We start from the raw sequence: 21,017 nt of genomic DNA, 5'->3' as shown, positions 1-21,017 counted from the left end.
CAAAAAAAAAAAAAATATATATATATATATATACACTACAAAATTAATTTTATTATATAATGTACAAAGAATTCTAGTAAATGAATGCAAAAAATAAGCTTAACTCCAAAACTTACATTTAGTCCTATTCCTGAATTCCTTGCTGGTGTTGATGGTGACAGAGAGGAGGTAAGTAGATTTACTGGGGATGGAAATAATCTGGGTCAGATGACAAAGTTGGCAAAGGTGGTGGTCATGGTTAAGTGGGTTCAACTATTACGATGCTAGATGTTGATGGCTGGTCCTCCTTACTAGTGACCTTTTTCTTTCTCACATTGGGTTTCTTTACAGCACCTGATATCAGCTTGGCATTTCAGGACACTTTTAATTTGGATTCATACTTATGAAATCTAACCAGAGCAAGGTTGCTATGGCAAAATGCTTCAGCTAACCTCTTATTTGGGAGAGAACACACCTAGTTGACCTCCCTTTTTGCTACCACCTCCTCCTGGCAGAGCTTCTTCTCCAACTGAAGTTTTTTATAAGTGGGCTCTTTCTCATGCAATTCTGGCAACTCCTCCACATCACCCTCCTCAACCTCATCAAAGTCATCAAACTTTTTTTGCCATTTCTACAATGCATGCATGCATTCTCAACACATCAGTGTATCATCAAAACCCTGAAATCCATGATCATACCAAAGGCAATGCTTCCCCTACACTCTGTTCATACAAACACTGGTGACATACTACCAGGCCTCACTAATGATCATGACAGCATCCCCGACAATGACGGTCTTCCAGAATCCCTTCAGAATCACTTCACCATTTTCTGTAGCCTTCACAAGCTTTGCAAATGTTCTCTGTAAACAATAGGCCTTCAAAGTCAATATGAAAAGACAAATGAAAGACTGCTTAGATGTTCTCACTAAGGTCAAGTCTTGAAGATGGATGACTATGGGCATTATTATTTAAGAGAACCTTGAAACTTATGTTATCCTTCACACAGTAATCCTTCAACTCTACACAGTTCTGCATTGAAATAACAACATAAAACTTCATCTGTTACCCAATCCCTCAATGCAAAATAATGATACACAACCAAAAATTGCTTCACATATCCCTCAAGATCCCTGGGATTTTCCATATAGAGTTAATTAATAGTATAAGCTTGCAATCATCTTCGGAGTTTACCACACAAACAGAATGAAGAGATCCTTGATAGCTTTAAATCTGGTGCAGCCTTCTCTTCTTAGGAAATGTACATTCTCAAAGGCATGCTCTCCAAGATAATCTGTTATCTTTCAAGTTAAGAATCTGCTTAAGGGTATAACTGCCTTCACTGATGATGGTCTGAAGAGTCCCCTGGAAATTTATTTGCAGCAATGACATCATCAAAAGCAGCCTCACTAGTCATCTTAATGTTGTGGCAATTGTGTAATTTTGTAAAAATTTGTGAACCAACTAGATCTTGCTTGAATGTCTTTGATACTCCTTCTTCTGCCACCAAGTCATCATATATACGCTGGGCATTTTCTTACATCACAAGCAAGCCAATGGGAACATTTTCATGCATTTGGTGCTTAATCCATATGCTCAACATTCATTCCATTCTCTCCATAATTAAATAAGTTAAGGAATATGAGCTCTTAGATACTCAGATGAATGTTCCACTCTTGGCACTCTCCTTGATCTTCTCTGCACTATCACAAATAGCTGCTCATTCACATCTCATAGTATTTAAGCATATCCATCTTAATCTCAATGGTGATGGCCTTATGCTCCTTACACAATTGGTACTAGAACTTAGCAGACACTTTTGTGGTATGATGCAAAGGGCAAAACATGTGCAATTTACTGTGTAATGCAGCACAAAATACTGCAGCACTTCTTGACTATAGACTGTATCTATGCAATGAGGACTGCAAGGTAGGAAGATACGCAACTCGTGCAGTGCTGGCAATGCCAAACCACTGAACTGCCAGCCTAATGATAATTGCTTCATATAATCCAAACAAACATAAGTAAATATTAAAAAAAAAAGGTGTAAATGGACTGTGATGATTATCCTAATAAATGGTGTAAATGAAAAGCGTGTATATCAGTCTTAGTTTTACAATGTAGACTCATATAATTTGCTAAACCCTGCTGGTTATTGGTCTCTTTGAGTTCATTATGTGCAGTTTTTTAGCCAACAGGCACTTCATTATGTCACTGTTCCATGAGGTTTTGCAATGGAAAAAGACTGTTTACTACACATTGTAGTATCCCTGGGGATAGGGGAGAAAGAATACTTCCCACGTATTCCCTGCGTGTCGTAGAAGGCGACTAAAAGGGGAGGGAGCGGGGGGCTGGAAATCCTCCCCTCTCATTATTTTTTTTTTTTAATTTTCCAAAAGAAGGAACAGAGAAGGGGGCCAGGTGATGATATTCCCTCAAAGGCCCAGTTCTCTGTTCTTAACGCTACCTCGCTAATGCGGGAAATGGCGAATAGTTTGAAAAAAAAAAAAAAAACTACACATTGTCACATACGTTTCCTTCAGTGCTTTCAAAAATTTACTGATGCTCTCCTAAGCTATGTCCATATCATTTTCATTAATATCATACCAAGGGTGTAAGGCATGTGCACGAGTAGGAAGAGAGGAAAGTGAGTGGTTCCCAGTGGATGTCGGTTTGCGGCAGGGGTGTGTGATGTCTCCATGGCTGTTTAATTTGTTTATGGATGAGGTGGTTAGGGAGGCGAAAGCATGAGTTTTGGAGAGAGGGGCAAGTATGCAGTCTGTTGTGGACGAAAGGGCTTGGGAAGCGAGTCAATTGTTGTTCACTGATGATACAGCACTGGTGGCTGATTCAAGTGGGAAACTGCAGAAGTTGGTGACTGAGGTGGTAAAGTGTGTGAAAGAAAGAAGCTGAGAGTAAATGTGAATAAGAGGAAGGTTATTAGGTTCAGTAGGGTTGAGGGACAAGTAAACTGGGAGGTAAGTTTGAATGGAGAAAAACTGGAGGAAGTGATGTGTTTTAGATACCTAAGAGTGGATAAAGCAGCAGATGGAACCATGGAAGCGGAAGTGAGTCACAGGGTGAGGGAGGGGGCGAAGGTTCTGGGAGCATTGAAGAATGAGTGGAAGGCAAGAACATTATCTCAGAGCAAAAATGGGTGTTTGAAGGAACAGTGGTTCCAACAATGTTATATGGTTACGAGGCATGGGCTATAGATAGGGTTGTGTGGAGCAGGGTGGATGTGTTGGAAAGTAAATGTTTGAGGACAATATGTGGTGTGAGGTGGTTTGATCGAGTAAGCAATGAAAGGGTAAGAGAGATGTATGGTAATAAAAAGAGTGTGGATGAGAGAGCATAAGAGGGTGTATTGAAACGATTTGGTCACATGGAGAGAATGAGAGGAAAGATTGATAAAGAGGATATATGTGCCAGAGGTGGAGGGAACGAGGAGAAGTGGGAGACCAAATTGGAGGTGGAAGGATGGAGTGAAAAAGATTTTGAGCAATCAGGGCCTGAACATGCTGTCAATGGATTGAACCAGGGCAAGTGAAGCATCTGGGGCAAACCACGGAAAGTTTTGTGGGGCATGGATGTGGAAAGGGAGCCGTGGTTTCAGTGCATTACACATGACAGCTAGAGACTGAGAGTGAACGAATGTGGCCTTTGTTGTCTTTTCCTAGCACTACCTCATGCGTGGGTGGGGGGGGGGTGCGCTATTTCATGTGTTTCAGGGTGGCGACAGGAATGGATGAAGGCAGCAAGTATGAATATGTGCATATGTATATATGTATATGTCTGTGTATGTATATGTATGTATACGTTGAAATGTATAGGTATGTATATGTGCGTGTGTGGGCATTTACGTATATACATGTGTATGTGGTTGGGTTGGGCCATTCTTTTGTCTGTTTCCTCGCACTAACGCATGAGACAGCAACTAAGTATAACAATAAATAAAAAGTAATTTGCTGGTGATCACCTGTACCAAACTTTTCTCATACCTTACCACTGTTAATGAGATCCTTATTTGAAGTTAGAACTTAAATCTAATATGCTTTTGTTGGAAGTTTCTGGGTAGAAGAAATGAGTGTGTCTTTCCACCTTAATCTTCTCTAGAGTAAATAAGCCTTGCTGATATTTTTAAATGCTAATTAGATTTAGAGGTGACATATGCCTCAAATTAGTGATGGAAGCAAATGATCCTTCAAATGAAGATGGAAAAAATTTGGTCTGCAACTGCTGTAAGATTCATTCATACCAGGCTCTAGCAACCATTGCAAGGATAGTCCTGATAGTGTTGCACAGGCTAGGAATGTAAGCCATGGAAAAAACCCTGGGGTACTTTGTTGCAACACTGGTTCCTAAGGAAGAACTATTGATATATTTTTCTTTTCACCTGTAGAGGAAAGACCTCAAAGAATTATTTTTATTCCTTTCCTTCTCAGTTCACATTTCTTGTGAGCAAAGACTTCTCATGAAAACCCCAAAAAGGACCCAGGGTAAGAGAGATTCAGCTGAAAGTCTGATAGAATTGGTTGGTGTTGGAAGTCAGGCACTCTAAGAATGTATACCTCCACTACTGAATACATAAATGCTACATACAAATCCATACATATGCATACACAGACAGACATATATACAGATGTACATATTCATACTTGCTTGTCTTCATCCATTCCTATCACTAACCTGCCACACAGGAAATAGCATTCCCCTCTCCCCCTTCAGCGAGGTAGCACCAGGAAAAAAAAAAAAAAAAAAAAAAAAAAAAAAAAAAAACACCACATTCATTCACACTCAGTCTCTAGCTGTCATGTGTAATGCAATGAAACCACAGACCTCTCCCTATTATTCTAATTCACTCTATTCCCTTCACGCCTTTCACCTTCCTGTATGTTCAGGCCACGATCACTCAAAATCTTTTTCACCCCATCCTTTCATCTCCAATTTGGTCTCTTGCTTCCCTTTGTTCCCTCCACCTCTGACACATATATCCTCTTTGTCAATCTTTCCTCACTCATTCTCTCCATATGCCCAAACTATTTCAACACACCCTCTTCTGCTCTCTCAACCACACTTTTCATTTCCACACATCTCTCTTACCTTTTCATTACTTACTCGATCAAACCACCTCACATCACATATTGTCCTCAAACATTTCATTTTCCACACACCCACCCTCCTCTGTACAACCCTATCTACATCCCATGCCTTGCAACCACGTAACACTGTTGGACCTAATATTCCTTCAAAAATACCCATTTTTGCTCTCCAAGATAATGTTCTCTCCTTCCACACATTCTTCATCACTTGTAGAACCTTCACCCCATCCCCTACCCTGTGACTCACTTCCGCTTCCATGGTTCCATCTGCTGCTAAGTCCACTCCCACACATCTAAACAGTCCACTTCCTAAAATTTTTCTCCATTACATCCCAATTAACTTGTCTCTCAACCCTACTTAACCTAATAATGTTGCTCTTATTCACAGTTAATCTCAACTTTCTCCTTTCACACATTTTTCCAAACTCATTCACCAACTTCTGCAGTTTCTCACACGAATCAGCAGTTACTATATTTCTTTAAATGTTCTAACAATGCCCATGAGATGGACTGCAGATCTGGAGAGAAAATAAAAGGACAAATGGTCTTATGCAGAGTATGTGTTAAGAAGTGCACGTAGGAATTACTAAGACTAAACATAAGTTGGTGGGTAAAAATTTACAATTAAAGAGTTACATGAATCAGTACATTAAACCTTTAGCACAAACATTTCAGCAAAATACCATCTGAAGATGACTGGACTACATTCTGAAAATTTCTAATAACCTGTAACAAAATGATTAATGAAAATGGTGTGTGATTAAATGTGACATGTAGTAGAAACTTGGGAGTTATCCTCAAACATATGTAAGATTAAATATGACATGCAGTATTGTTCTTGTGACCTCCAACAAACTTGGGAGTTATCCTCAAACACATGTAAGAGCTCAGCCCATCTACCATACAAACAAAAAGATAACAATGCTCATATAAAAATATCCTGTTTTACAATCTAATTTCCCTAATCTAATAATATAGTCTTAGTTTATATGTACTAAATCTAATAATCTGGGCAAGTTGCACTATGAATACTTCTGGGGTTAAGAATGTATTCTAAGTGAATTCTGCTGTAGAGCAGACATTTATGGGAACTAAACCATACCCCTCCCGAGATAAGTTCCAGACCTTTAAGAATCAATATTTATTTCAATGACCAAAATATTCAACCAACCGTCTCATCTTCTGACAGTGGACATCCTATTTCATCTACAGAGAAGTTGATGAAGGCAAGAGTTCCATCTTTAGACACAGCCATCAAGTATCGTCCACAGCTGCTCCATGAGAGATCAAGAACCTGAGCAAATACCATACATAAATTAATATAAAAAAAATGTAAGAACATATGTTAAGGTTAAGAAACCTTCTAGCTGAGTAAACTTTCATTCTATTATCAAAAACTTAAGATAGCATTTCTCTGAATAGATATGAAAAAAAATGTGAAACATACCTAGTATTCATCTGCATATATTTTCAGAAAGGCACTTGTCAGTGCAGTAAAGATTATGTGAAATGAAGTCAATTTTATTCAAATTTCAAGAGTTCATTACAACCATGGTCATAAATACCATAAGTATTCAACCAATTATAAGAGTGCAACAAATTACACAATGGGCAGGTGTGGTTTGTTTCTCAATGGCATATCTCAGGAGTGCAGTTCTAATTTATACTCCTCACGAAAACAAGCAAATTATATTCATCCAATACATTCCTCAGTCTGTCATAAAAAGATCCCTAAGGGTCAACAAAAAGATCTCTAAGAACCCCAAGAAATGGAATACAAATCAAAATACTGGAAGCAAACCAATCCATTACTTAGGACCTAAAAAGGTCGCGCAGGGGTTGTCACCCAACTTACCCGACAGGACCTAAAAAGGGTGCACAGGGGCTGTCACCCAACTTACCCGACCACTTCACTGACCAATTAGCTTCAAGTAAGTCTAATAACTGGACTGACACAAGAAAGCCATATGTGGGCAAAATGAGCTACAGTTGAACACAAACTAAAAAGTATGCCTCTCATCTTTTAACCCTGTCTCCCTATATAAGAAATCTACTGTACTTTGTCACTGTCTCCCGCATCAGTGAGGTAGCGCAAAGAAACAGACAGAAGAATGGCCTAACTCCTTCAAATATACCCATTTTTTGCTTTCTGAGATAATGTTTTTGCCTTCCACACTTTCTTCAACACTCCCAGAACCTTCGCACCCTCCCCAATCTGTGACTCACCTCCACTTCCATGGTTCCATCCACTGTTAAATCCACTCCCAGATATCTAAGACACTTGCTTCCTCCAGTTTTTCTCCATTCAAACTTACCTCTCAATTGACTTGTCCCTCAACCCTACTCTTGCTCTTATTCACATCTACTCTCAGCTTTCTTCTTTCCCATACTTTACCAAACACAGTCACCAACTTCAGCAGTTTCTCACTCGAATCAGCCACCAGCGCTGTATCATCAGTGAACAAAAACTGACTCACTTCCCAATCCCTCTCATCCACAACAGACTGCAGACTTGCCCCTCTCTCCAAAACTCTTGCATTCACCTCCCAAACAACACCATCCATAAACAAATTAAATAACCATGGAGACATCACGCACCCCTGCCACAAACCGACATTCGCTGGGAACCAATCACTTTCCTCTCTTCCTACTCACACACATGCCTTACATCCTCGGTAAAACTTTTCTCTGCTTCTAGCAACTTGCCTCCCACACCATATACTCTTAATACTTTCCACAGATCATCTCTATCAACTCTATCATACGCCTTCTCCAGATCCATAAATGCTACATACAAATCCATTTGTTTTTCTAAGTATTTTTCACATACATTCTTCAAAGCAAACACCTGATCCATACATCCTCTATCACTTATGAATCCCACTGCTCTTCCCCAACCTGATGCTCTGTACATGCCTTCACCCTCTCAATCAATACCCTCCCATATAATTTCCCAGGAATACTCAACAAACTTATACCTCTGTAATTTGAACTCTAACCTTTAGCCCCTGTGCCTTTGCATGCATTCCACCAATCCTCAGGTACTTCACCATGACTCATACATACATTGAATATCCCCACCAACCAGTCAACAACAAAGTCACCCCCTTTTTTAATAAATTCCACTGCAATAACATCCAAACCCGCCAACTTGCTGGATTTCATCTTCGCAAAGCTTTCACTATCTCTTCCCTGTTTACCAAACCATTCTCCCTTACCCTCTCACTTCACACACCACCTCGACCAAAACACATTATATCTGCCACTCTATCACCTAACACGTTCAACAAACCTTCAAAATACTCACTCCATCTCCATCTCAATTCACCACTACTTGTTATCACCTCCCCATTAGCCCCCTTTGCCGATGTTCCCATTTGTTCTCTTGTCTTAAGCACTTTATTTACCTAATTCCAAAACATCTTTTTATTCTCCCTAAAATCTAATGATACTCTCTCATCCCAACTCTCATTTGCCCTCTTTTTCACCTCTTGCACCTTTCTCATGACCTACTGCCTCTTTCTTTTATACATCTCCCACTCATTTGCACTATTTCCCTGCAAAAATCGTCCAATTACCTCTCTCTTCTCTTTCTCTTATAATCTTACTTCTTCATACCACCACTCACTACCCTTTCTAATCTGCCCACCTCCCACCTTTCTCATGACACAAACATCTTTTGCACAAGCCATCACTGCTTACCTAAATACATCCCATTCCTCCCCCATTCCCCTAACATCCTTTGCTCTCACCTTTTTCCATTCTGCACTCAGTCTCTCCTGGTACTTCCTCACACAAGTCTCCTTTCCAAGCTCACTTACTCTCACCACTTTCTTCACCCCAACATTCTCTCTTCTGTTCTAAAAACCTCTACAAATCTTCACCTTAGCCTCCACAAGCTTATGATCAGACATCCCTCCAGTTGCACCTCTCAGCACATTAACATCCAAAAGTCTCTCTTTCACACACCTATCAATTAACACATAGTCCAATAATGCTCTCTGGCCATCTTTCCTACTTACATAAGTATACTTATGTATATCTCTCTTTTTAAACCAGGTATTCCCAATCACCAGTCCTTTTTCAGCATACAAATCTACAAGCTCTTCACTATTTCCATTTACAACACTGTATACCCCATGTACACCAATTATTCCCTCAATTGTCACATTACTCACCTTTGCATTCAAACATCCATCACTATAACCCGGTCTCATGCATCAAATCTGCTAACACACTCACTGAGCTGCTCCCAAAACACTTGCCTCTCATGATCTTCTCATGACTAGGTGCATAGGCACCAATAATCACCCATCTCTCTCCATCAACTTTCACTTTTACCTATATCAATCTAGAGTTTACTTTCTTACACTCTATCACATACTCCCACAACTCCTGTTTCAGGAGTAGGGCTACTCCTTCCTTTGCTCTTGTCCTCTTACCAACCCCTGACTTTACTCCCAAAACATTCCCAAACCACTCTTCCCCTTTACCCTTGATCTTCATTTCACTTAGAGCCAAAACATCCAGGTTCCTTTCCTCAAACATACTATCTATCTCTCCTTTTTTCTCATCTTGCTTACATCCACACACATTTAGACACCCCCAATCTGAGCCTTCGAGAAGGATGAGTACTCCCCGCACGACTCCTTCCTTTAATTCCCCTTTAAGAAAGTTAAAATACAAGGAGGGGAGGGTTTCTAGCCCCCTGCTCCTGCCCCCTTTAGTCGCCTCCTATGACACGCGGGGAATGCATGGGAAGTATTATTTTGCCCCTGTCCCCTGTGAACCAAAAATATCCTTAAACAGCATCATTATGGCCAATACACATAGTTCTGACCCAAATGAGACCCACCTTATTTTCAATATTATAAATTTTTTCTTTTCATGCAAGTTTGCCATTTGCAGTCCTAGCAAGGAGTCATCATGAACAAATGTAGAAATATACTCATTTGCTTACATCTGCTCTTAATGTTGTGTACTGGTACACCACCGATTTTCCAGCAACTGATGGTTTGGCACCTTCTTTATTCCAACAAAATTAAGGTGGCCACCAGACTAGTTTACTGGGCGGCCACAGATGGTGCTGTGTGTGGGGCATGCATATTTACATTCTTTACACTGCACTTGTTGGTGGTGATACCACAAATCTGTGAGATTCTTAGCATATTTTGCTTAAACTTAACCCTAGCTATAGCTTCTAAGACATAAGAGAGTGTCAGTCGTGGTGTCAAATGTAAACATCAGTCCATATCAATCCAAGATAAAGTAGAGCTGTTGAAAAAAATGGACCGTGGTGTTTTGGTGTGTAAACTGTGTGACATCTACAGTAATGGTTCATCAACTGTTTATGATATATAGAAGCAAAGGGAAAAAATATTGAAATTCTATGCTGACAGCAATTCCAAGAAGCAAATGATGATTAGGAAAACTATGAAAGATGGTAAGAGTACAGAGCACGATCGAGTGATGATGGAATGGTTTCGACAGCGTCAGAGTGATGGAGTGGACTTGTCAGGTAGCATGATAATGAACCAGGCTAAGTTGTTCCATAAAGAACTTAAATTACAACATGAGTGTGACGATAGTGAAGGATGGCTTCAAAGATTCAAGAAGTGTCATGGAATTTCCATGAATAAAGTGTGGGGAGAAAAGCGGTCTGCAAACCACGAAGGAGCTACCGAGTATGTGGACGAATTTACGAAACTCGTAGCTGACAAGCACCTCAGTCCTGAGCAGGTGTATAATGCAGATGAAACTGCATTATTCTGGCGATGCACACCTAGGAAAACACTAACAACAAATGATGAAGAAAACCCCACAGGATTCAAACAATCTAAGGACAATCTTACCATCTTAGGGTGCTCATACATTTTTGTTTAATTTTAATTTCTAGCAGTCCATGGTATACTTTTGACACATGGGAGATGTATAATTAGTGGGTAAGAGGTGTATTGATAAATTATTATTGTTACCACAGTTGGTCTGGCAAAATGGTTAATCCTGCCAGGCTTTGGGACCAAGAGTGCCGGAAAATCGGTGGTAAACCTGTATAATGCACCAAAACCATAGCCCCCCATCCACAATCTGGCTCTACAGACCCTTACATGGATTCCTTTGACAACTTTAAATGGTCTGGCTCAACCCATCAACAGCTAGCTGTCCATACCACTCCAATTCACTCTACCCCTTGCACATCTCCCAACCTCCACGATGTTCAGGCCCCCATCCTTCAAACCATCTTTCAACCCATTCTTCCACCTCCTCCTTAGTTCCCTGTGGTGAATACCTGGTTTAGTCTTCAAAGTCTTCACCACTACAGCCCAGGCTGGGCTCAGGCTGCTGGATTGGATCACTGGTCAACCAAGCTGTTGGAAATCGAAGCCCTTTGGTCCAAACAAGCCCTACAACTTGTCTGGTCTGATGCACTTTGTAGATACTTGCACAGCATACTCTTGAACTTCTCCACCTTGCATCCCATACTGTTCCCGATGATGGATGGCAAGGTGCTGAATAGTCTTGGGCCCCAGATATTTAGAGTGTTCTCTCTTTTTGTGCATATTGCATATTTGGATTTCAGAGGTGTATTTCATAAAGTTTTCCATGCTTGTCATGCCAGTAAGATGTTTCTTCTGAATGTGCGTTGTGAACAATAGCTTCCAGGATTTTCCAGGTATAGATGATGATATCCCTGGGGATAGGGGAGAAAGAATACTTCCCGCACATTCCCCACGTGTCGTAGAAGGCGACTAAAGGGGACAGGAGTGAGGGGCTAGAAACCCTCCCCTCATTGTATTTCAACTTTCTGAAAGGGGAAACAGAAGAAGGAGTGATGCAAGGAGTGCTCATCCTCCTCGAAGGCTCAGACTGGGGTGTCTAAATGTGTGTGGATGTAACCAAGATGAGAAAAAAGGAGAGATAGATAGTATGTTTGAGGAAAGGAACCTGGATGTTTTGGCTCTGAGAGAAACAAAGCTCAAGGGTAAAGGGGAAGAGTGGTTTGGAAATGTTTTGGGAGTGAAGTCAGGGGTTGGTGAGAAGACAAGAGCAAAGGAAGGAGTGGCACTAGTCTTGAAAAAGGAGTTGTGGGAGTATGTGATAGAGTGTAAGAAAGTAAACTCTAGACTGATATGGGTAAAAGTGAAAGTGGATGGAGAGAGATGGGTGATTATTGGTGCCTATGCACCTGGGCATGAGAAGAAAGATTATGAGAGGCAAGTGTTTTGGGAGCAGCTGAGTGAGGGTGTTAGTAGTTTTGATGAACGAGACTGGGTTATAGTGAAAGGTGATTTGAATGCAAAGTTGAGTAATGTGGGGTGTTCAGTGTTGTAAATGGAAATGGTGAAGAGCTTGTAGAATTGTGTGCTGAAAAAGGACTGGTACTTGGGAATACCTGGTTTAAAATGAGAGATATACATAAGTATACTTATGTAAGTAGGAGAGATGGCCAAAGAGCGTTATTGGATTACGTATCAATTGACAGGCGTGCTAAAGAGAGACTTTTGGATGTTAATGTGCTGAGAGGAGCAACAGGAGGGATGTCTGATCATTATCTTGTGGAGGTGAAGGTGAAGATTTGTAGAGGTTTTCAGACAAAAAGAGATAATGGGCTGAAGAGAGTGGTGAGAGTAGGTGAGCTTGCGAAGGAGACCTGCATGAGGAAGTACCAGGAGAGACTGAGTGCAGAATGGAAAAAGGTGATAGCAAAGGACGTAAGGGGAGTGGGGGAGGAATGGGATGAATTTAGGGAAGCAGTGATGGCTTGCGCAAAAGATGCTTGTGCCATGAGAAGCCTGGGAGGTGGGCAGATTAGAAAGGGTAGTGAGTGGTGGGATGAAGAAGTATGAGTATTAGCAAAGGAGAAGAGATAGGCATCTGGATGAGTTTTGCAGGGAAATAGTGCAAATGATTGGGAGATGTGTAAAAGAAAGAGGCAGGAGGTCAACAGAAAGGTGCAAGAGGTGAAAAAGAGGGCAAATGAGAGTTAAGGTGAGAGAGTATCATTGAATTTTAGGGAGAATAAAAAGATGTTCTGGAAGGAGGTAAATAAAGTGCGTACGACAAGAGAAGAAATGGGAACATTGGTGAAGGTGGCTAATGGGGAGGTAATTACAAGTAGTGGTGATGTGAGAAGGAGATGTAGTGAGTATTTTGAAGGTTTGTTAATGTGTTAGATGACAGAGTGGCAGATATTGGGTGTTTTGGTCGAGGTGGTGTTTGTTTAATACTCCCGGGGAAATTATATGGGAGGGTATTGATTGAGAGGGTGAAGGCATGTACAGAGCATCAGGTTGGGAAAGAGCAGTGTAGTTTCAGAAGTGGTAGAGGATGTGTGGTTCAGGTGTTTGCTTTGAAGAATGTATGTGAGAAATACTTAGAAGAGCAAATGGATTTGTATGTAGCATTTATGGATTTGGAGAAGGCATATGATAAGAGTTGAGAGAGATATTCTGTGGAAGGTATTAAGAGTATATGGTGAGAGAGGCAAGTTGCTAGAAGCAGTGAAAAGTTTTCATCAAGGATGTATGAGTAGGAAGAAAGGAAAGTGATGGTTCCCAGTGAATGTCGGTTTGTGGCATGGGTGAGTGATGTCTCCATGGTTGTTTAATTTATTTATGGAAGGGGTTGTTAGGGAGGTGGATGCAAGAGTTTTGGAGAGAGGGGCAAGTATGCAGTCTGTTGTGGATGAGAGGGCTTGGGAAATGAGTCAGTTGTTGTTCACTGATGATACAGCGCTGGTGGCTGATTCAGGTGGGAAACTGCAGAAGCTGGTGACTGAGTTTGGTAAAGTGTGTGAAAGAAGAAAGCTGAGAGTAAATATGAATAAGAGCAAGGTTATTAGGCACAGTACGGTTGAGGGACAAGTCAATTGGGAGGTAAGTTTGAATGGAGAAAAACTGGAGGAAGTGAAGTGTTTTAGATATCTGGGAGTGGATTTGGTAGCAGAAGAAACCATGGAAGTGGAAGTGAGTCACAGGGTGGGGGAGGGGGCGAAGGTTCAGGGAGCATTGACGAATGTGTGGAAGGCGTAAACATTATTTCGGAAAGCAAAAATGGGTATGTTTGAAGGAATAGTGGTTCCAACAATGTTATATGGTTGTGAGGCATGGGCAATAGATAGGGTTGTGTGGAGGAGGGTGGATGTTTTGGAAATGAGATGTTTTAGGACAATATGTGGTGTGAGGTGGATCGATCAATTAAGTAATGAAAGGGTAAGAGAGATGTGTGGTAATAAAAAGTGTGGTTGAGAGAGCAGAAGAGGATGCATCAAAATGGTTTGGTCACATGGAGAGAATGAGTGAGGAAAGACTGACAAAGAAGATATATGTGTCAGAGGTGGAGGGAATGAGGAGAAGTGGGAGACCAAATTGGAGGTGGAAGGATGCAGTGAAAAAGATTTTGAGTGATCAGGGCCTGAACATGCAGGAGGGTGAAAGCCATGCAAGGAATAGAGTGAATTGGAATGATGTGGTACACCAGGGTCGACATGATGTCAGTGCATTGAACCAGGGCATGTCAAGCGTCTGGGTAAACAATGGAAAGTTTTATGGGGCCTGGATGTGGAAAGGGAGCTGTGGTTTTGGTGCATTATACATGACAGCTAGAGATTGAGTGTGAATGAATGTGGCTTTTGTTGTCTTTTCCTAGCACTACCTCGCACACGTGCGGGGGTAGGGGGTGTCATTTCATGTGTGGCGGGGTGGCGATGGGAATGAATAAAGGCAGCAAGTATGAATTATGTACATGTGTATATGTGTAGATGTCTATGTATATATATGTATGTATATGTTGAAATGTATAGGTATGTATATGTATGTATACATTGAAATGTATAGGTATGTATATGTGCGTGTGTGGACATGTATGTATATACATGTGTATGTGGGTAGGTTGGGCCATTCTTTCGTCTGTTTCCTTACGCTACCTCACTAACGCGGGTGACAGTGACAAAGTATAATAATATAATATAGATGATGATATACCTCTCCTGCCTGTACTCCAGTTAGTATAGCCTCAGAGATTACAGCTATTCCCAGCCATTCAATTACTTTACCACATTAATATGGGCTAAGTAAGATTTCTGAACACTTTCTAATGCCACAATTTTGCCCACCTTACTGTAGGGTGATGTTAGGACACAGATATATAATTCGTGAAAGAATTCCTGCCTTGAATAGTACCATCATTGGTTTTTCTTCCCTTGTCTTGAAGGTCCACAGGATCCAGCCTGTCATCCTTCTGCATGAAGCAACCACTGTTTTTGCATATGTTGAAGGTAAGATAAGGTCATTAGATATCATTACACATTACTCAATTAGTTTATAATAGCATTTATGTCTGTCCGATGTTCTGTGTTGTTTCTGATTTCTTTATTTTCCCCATACACAGAGGTTGAAACTTGTCTACATTGAAAAGCATGTTGTTTTAGGTTACCCAGTTAAAAGACTTCGTTTACGTCTCTTTGTTGCCTTTTGACATCATTCTTGTATCATCTGCAAAGGATGATGTGTGACTGTTGCTCATGTTTGCATCAAAGTCAGATATAAGAATGAGGAACAGGAGGGGTGCAAGTACAGTTCCTTGGGGGAATAAGCGTTTTAATGAGGAGGCAGTGGAGATGGTATGGTTTACAACTACGTTTTATGATCAAATAGTTAAACAGTTACATATCCTTCCCTCAATTTTTCTGGTTATTTCCATCTTTCACATTCTATGCGCTATGACACCATGGTCACATTTGTTAAATGCTTCTGCAAAGTCTGTGTAAATCACATCAACCTTTTCTTTGTTTTCCTGAACATCAACAATCCCATCATAGTAGTCATGCAAGATCTACCTGCCCTGAAACCATCTTGTCCTCAGTTATGCAGACTGTTCACTTCCATAAATTCATTCAGCTTGCTTCTTAGGACTCTCAAAAATGTTAAATATGTAATTATGTTACCAGTCAAAAGTGTTCTTGACTGCTTTGCTTCCACTTTTGTGGAATGGATCGATGTGGATTAGTTTCAGACTCTCCAAAATAATGCCAGAATCTAGAGATTTACTCAAGAGGATATTTAGTGGACACAGAGTTGTCTTGTATTTCTTTTGAAGTCTGAGTTCCATGAATGTGAGCCTGGGGCTGAATGCATGGGCATGCTCTTAATGGCCCTCTCAAAATCTTCTGTTGAGGTATATTGCTATGAGTACACCTGGAGGATTACTGTATACAATAAAGACTGTTGAGTCATTCATCCTAAATGTTTTTGTCTCACTGAATACTAATTCATATTACCTATTTAGAATTTCTGGGCATACATTTGTAAAACGTAAATGTGAATAAGAGCAAGGTTATTAGGTACAGTAGGGTTGAGGGTCAAGTCAATTGGGAGGTGAGTTTGAATGGAGAAAAACTGGAGGAAGTGAAGTGTTTTAGATATCTGGGAGTGGATCTGGCAGCGGATGGAACCATGGAAGCGGAAGTGGATCATAGGGTGGGGGAGGGGGCGAAAATTCTGGGAGCCTTGAAGAATGTGTGGAAGTCAAGAACATTATCTCTGAAAGCAAAAATGGGTATGTTTGAAGGAATAGTGGTTCCAACAATGTTGTATGGTTGTGAGGCGTGGGCTATGGATAGAGTTGTGCGCAGGAGGATGGATGTGCTGGAAATGAGATGTTTGAGGACAATGTGTGGTGTGAGGTGGTTTGATCGAGTAAGTAACGTAAGGGTAAGAGAGATGTGTGGAAATAAAAAGAGCGTGGTTGAGAGAGCAGAAGAGGGTGTTTTGAAATGGTTTGGGCACATGGAGAGAATGAGTGAGGAAAGATTGACCAAGAGGATATATGTGTCGGAGGTGGAGGGAACGAGGAGAAGAGGGAGACCAAATTGGAGGTGGAAGGATGGAGTGAAAAAGATTTTGTGTGATCGGGGCCTAAACATGCAGGAGGGTGAAAGGAGGGCAAGGAATAGAGTGAATTGGAGCGATAAGGTATACCGGGGTTGACGTGCTGTCAGTGGATTGAATCGGGGCATGTGAAGCGTCTGGGGTAAACCATGGAAAGCTGTGTAGGTATGTATATTTGCGTGTGTGGAAGTATGTATATACATGTGTATGGGGGTGGGTTGGGCCATTTCTTTCGTCTGTTTCCTTGCGCTACCTCGCAAACGCGGGAGACAGCGGCAAAAAAAAAACATTTGTAAAAATACCTTCTGTTTTAAGTGGTCCAACAGAGTTTTTGTTCCTAGACTTGCATTTTGCATACAAGTAAAAGTATTTTGGGCTTATTTCATTCATGACCCTTTCCTTGTTCCTTCTACGTCTGACATGTATATCTTTTCTAACAGCCTTTCCTTCCTCTTCCTCTTCAAATCTCTAAACCATTTCAGAGCATCCTCTTAAGCTTACTCGAACATACTCCTATTACTACCACACCCCTCCTCTTACCCTATAATTTCTCATTCAATCATCCCCTCTTTCACCACAAACTGTCCTCAAATATTTCATTTCCAACACATTTACCTAACCATTACATTTTTCTGTTAGACCCACAGCTTGCATGCTCACAACACCAACAGGACTACTATAACATCAGGCATACCCATCTTTGCCCTCAATGAAAGTGAACTCTGCTTTCACAATATACTCAAGATCGTCATCCTGTCACCCACCATATAACTCACATCAGCTACCATGGTTCCATTCAATGGCATATCCACTCCCAGGTATCTAAAGCATTTCACTTCCTCCTAGTTCTCTCTATTCAAACTTACATTCCAAATAACCTGTCTCCTCTCACTGCTTAACCTAATAACTATGCTCTTCTTCACATTTGTTCTCAACTCTCTCCTTTCACACACTCTCCACACTCAGCCACCAGCTTCTGCAGTTTCTCACCTGAATCTGACATCAGCACCATATCATCAGTAAGCAAATGACACAACCCTTTCTTCAGCTTAATCATTGTCAAATAGTTCAAGATCATCTGCTGGTACTCTATATCAAGCTAAATGTTGCTCAATTTCCATCCTAGAAAAATCACGAAAATGTGCTTTCAGTGGCATGGTTAAAGGATGACTAACTGCAGAGAGATATTATTGCGCACTGCCACCTCAGCCACCACTTACGCTTTGCACATTGTCCTGAAACTGAGGTGCAAAATTCATTACAACTATACCTGTCTAAAAGCACCACCCACGTTGCATGAAATTCTATCTGAAGAAGTTAAGGAGTCCTGCTAGTAGATTTACAAGTACCTTCAAAAACTACCAGATTCTTAATGGAAAAAAATATAAGAAATGAAACACAACATTTACAAAAATTATGTTCAGTACCAAGTACACAAAAATATAAGAAATGAAACACAACATTTACAAAAATTATGTTCAGTACCAAGTACACCAAGTTAAATTATTTCAATTAACCACAGCATACACATTTAAAAGTGCATGAAATCAACAAGAATTTTTATAAGTATCATCAATATTGTTTATATGAAAAGGAGAAAATATCTATCAATGAAAGAAAATTTGCATCCACAAACATAAATCAATCAGTGAAATTAGTATTTCTGTAAAGTAAATTAAATCTTTCGATTGTATAAAGCTAATGATATTTGATTTCATTCACTCCATGTATGAATAAAATGAAAAATAAATGAAAATCAATAAACAATATCAATTAATATCAATGTAATACTTACAGAATCATCAAAAATATCATGAACTACCACCAGCGGTCTCTTCAGTGAAGTAAACCAAATTGAAATGGATCTGTCACGAGAACCAATGGCTACGCAGCAGTACTGTACAGACTTCCCTGTCTTGGAATCCACTTTCTTCAAGATGTTTGGGTTGAACCGCTGCAAAAGTTATAAATCATCAGATACTGCCTAGCTCACCCTTATCCTGAATAACTTTTCCTATCACAAATGCCAAAAGTAAAAGCATAACTGCCTGTACTCAAAATTGTAATTATACATGTTAAAACATCCCTTAATACCTTTTTTGTTCATGTACTGACTTACTCCATCCTTCTTCAGCTTCCTCCTACACCTGTTCCCTCTTGTCTCTCTAAGGCACTTAATCATCTTTTCTAAAAGTAGCAATGAAACTTAATATCGTATATGATAACACGATCCAAATTAATTTGACTTTTACCTCCCACATCTATTTCTTTGGCAATAACAGGGGCCCATCAATTACATGGAAAAGTTGTTGATGCTATCAATGGAAGATCAAATTCAAAAACATGTACCACCAAGCTTGTTAACAATTCAAGTGAAGGAGGAAGTCTTTTTAAGACTTTGAAGGAGTGAGTGGGAGAGGATTACATCACAAACTTCACAGCAAATAATAGATGGTTAAACAGATTTAAAAGAAGATATAGGTTGCAACATTTGAGTCACAGGTATAGCAACAAGTGCTGACAAAGGAACTGCCAAAAAGTTCAAGGAAGGTTTGGATGAATCAATCCGTGAACTAAAGAATCTTAAATAAAAGGAAAAAAGAAACTACAGAATTATATAATAAAGATGGTTGATAAAAAAAGGAGATAATCATTATAGAAACTGAGTAGGATAAAGAATGCTGTACATGTATATGATTTCTACATGCCGTGCTGACATACGTCCATTTCAAGATCTGACTGGTTCATCAGAATGGAACTCGGATGTAAGTTGAAAGCGTATAAAGGAGACTGTTCAAATTACAGAGGTATAAGCTTATTGAGTATTCCTGGGAAATCATATGGCAGGGTATTGACTGAGAGGGTCAAGGCATGTACAGAGCATCAGATTGGGGAAGAGCAGTGTGGTTTAAGAAGTGGTAGAGGATGTGTGGATCAGGTGTTTGCTTTGAAGAATGTATGTCAGAAATACTTAGAAAAACAAATGGATTTGTATGTAGCATTTATGGATCTGGAGAAGGCCTATGATAGAGTTGACAGAGATGCTCTGTGGAAGGTATTAAGAGTAACTGGTGTGGGAGGAGAGTTGCTAGAAGCAGTGAATAATTTTTATCGAGGATGTAAGGCATGCGTACGAGAAGGAAGAGAGGAAAGTGATGGGTTCTCAGTGAATGTCAGTTTGCAGCAGGGGTGCATGATGTCTCCATGGTTGTTCAATTTGTTTATGGATGGGGTAGTTTGGGAGGTGAATGTAAGAGTTTTGGAGAGAGGGGCAAGTACGCAGTCTGTTACGAATGAGAGGGCTTGGGAAGTGAGTCAGTTGTTGTTCACTGATGATACAGCGCTGGTGGCTGATTCAAGTGAGAAACTGCAGAAGCTGGTGACTGAGTTTGGTAAAGTGTATGAAAGAAGAAAGCTGAGAGTAAATGTGAATAAGAGCAGGGTTATTAGGTACAGTAGGGTTGAGGGACAAGTCAATTGAAAGGTAAGTCTGGAGAAAAACTGGAGTAAGTGAAGTGTTTTAGATATCTGGGAGTGGATTTGGCAGCGGATGGAACCATAAAAACGGAAGCGAGTCACAGGGTGTGGGAGGGGGCAAAGGTTTTGGGAGCGTTGAAAAATTTGTGGAAGGTGAGAACATTATCTCTAAAAGTAAAAATGGGTATGTTTGAAGGAATTGTAGTTCCAACAATGTTATATGCTTGTGAGAGGTAGGCTATAGCTAGGGTTGTGCAGTGGAGGGTGGATGTGTTGGAAATAAGATGTTTGAGGATAATATGTGGTGTGAAGTGGTTTGATCGAGTATGTAATGAAAGGGTAAGAGAGATATGTGGTAATAAAAGGGCTGTGGTTGAGAGAGCAGAAGAGGGTGTATTGAAATGGTTTGGTCACATGGAGAGAATGAGTGAGGAAAGATTGACAAAGAGGATATATGTGTCAGAGGTGGAGGGAACGAGGAGAAGTGGGAGACCAATTGGAGGTGGAAGGATGGAGTGAAAAAGATTTTGAGCGTTCGGGGCCTGAACATGCAGGAGGCACCTCTGTGCCTC

At 40.4% G+C, this 21,017-nt stretch overlaps 1 protein-coding gene across 2 annotated transcripts in view; it reads right to left on the bottom strand.

Annotated features, from left to right (window-relative positions):
* The window catches only part of Hira (histone cell cycle regulator-like protein), a 539,085-nt gene that overhangs the window by 286,399 nt on the left and 231,669 nt on the right, over positions 1-21,017 (bottom strand). For both annotated transcript variants that reach the window (XM_071678795.1, XM_071678796.1), the window contains exons 7-8: positions 18,764-18,922; positions 6,252-6,374 (exon numbers count right to left, since the gene is read on the bottom strand). In XM_071678795.1, coding sequence (XP_071534896.1) covers positions 6,252-6,374; positions 18,764-18,922 — 282 coding nt within the window. The remainder of the gene's footprint in view (positions 1-6,251; positions 6,375-18,763; positions 18,923-21,017) is intronic.

Source organism: Panulirus ornatus, chromosome 28 (assembly GCF_036320965.1).
Source record: "Panulirus ornatus isolate Po-2019 chromosome 28, ASM3632096v1, whole genome shotgun sequence".
Lineage (NCBI taxonomy): Eukaryota > Metazoa > Arthropoda > Malacostraca > Decapoda > Palinuridae > Panulirus > Panulirus ornatus.
The sequence above is the reverse complement of the archived record's forward strand: the minus strand, read 5'-3'. Positions and strand labels throughout refer to the sequence as shown.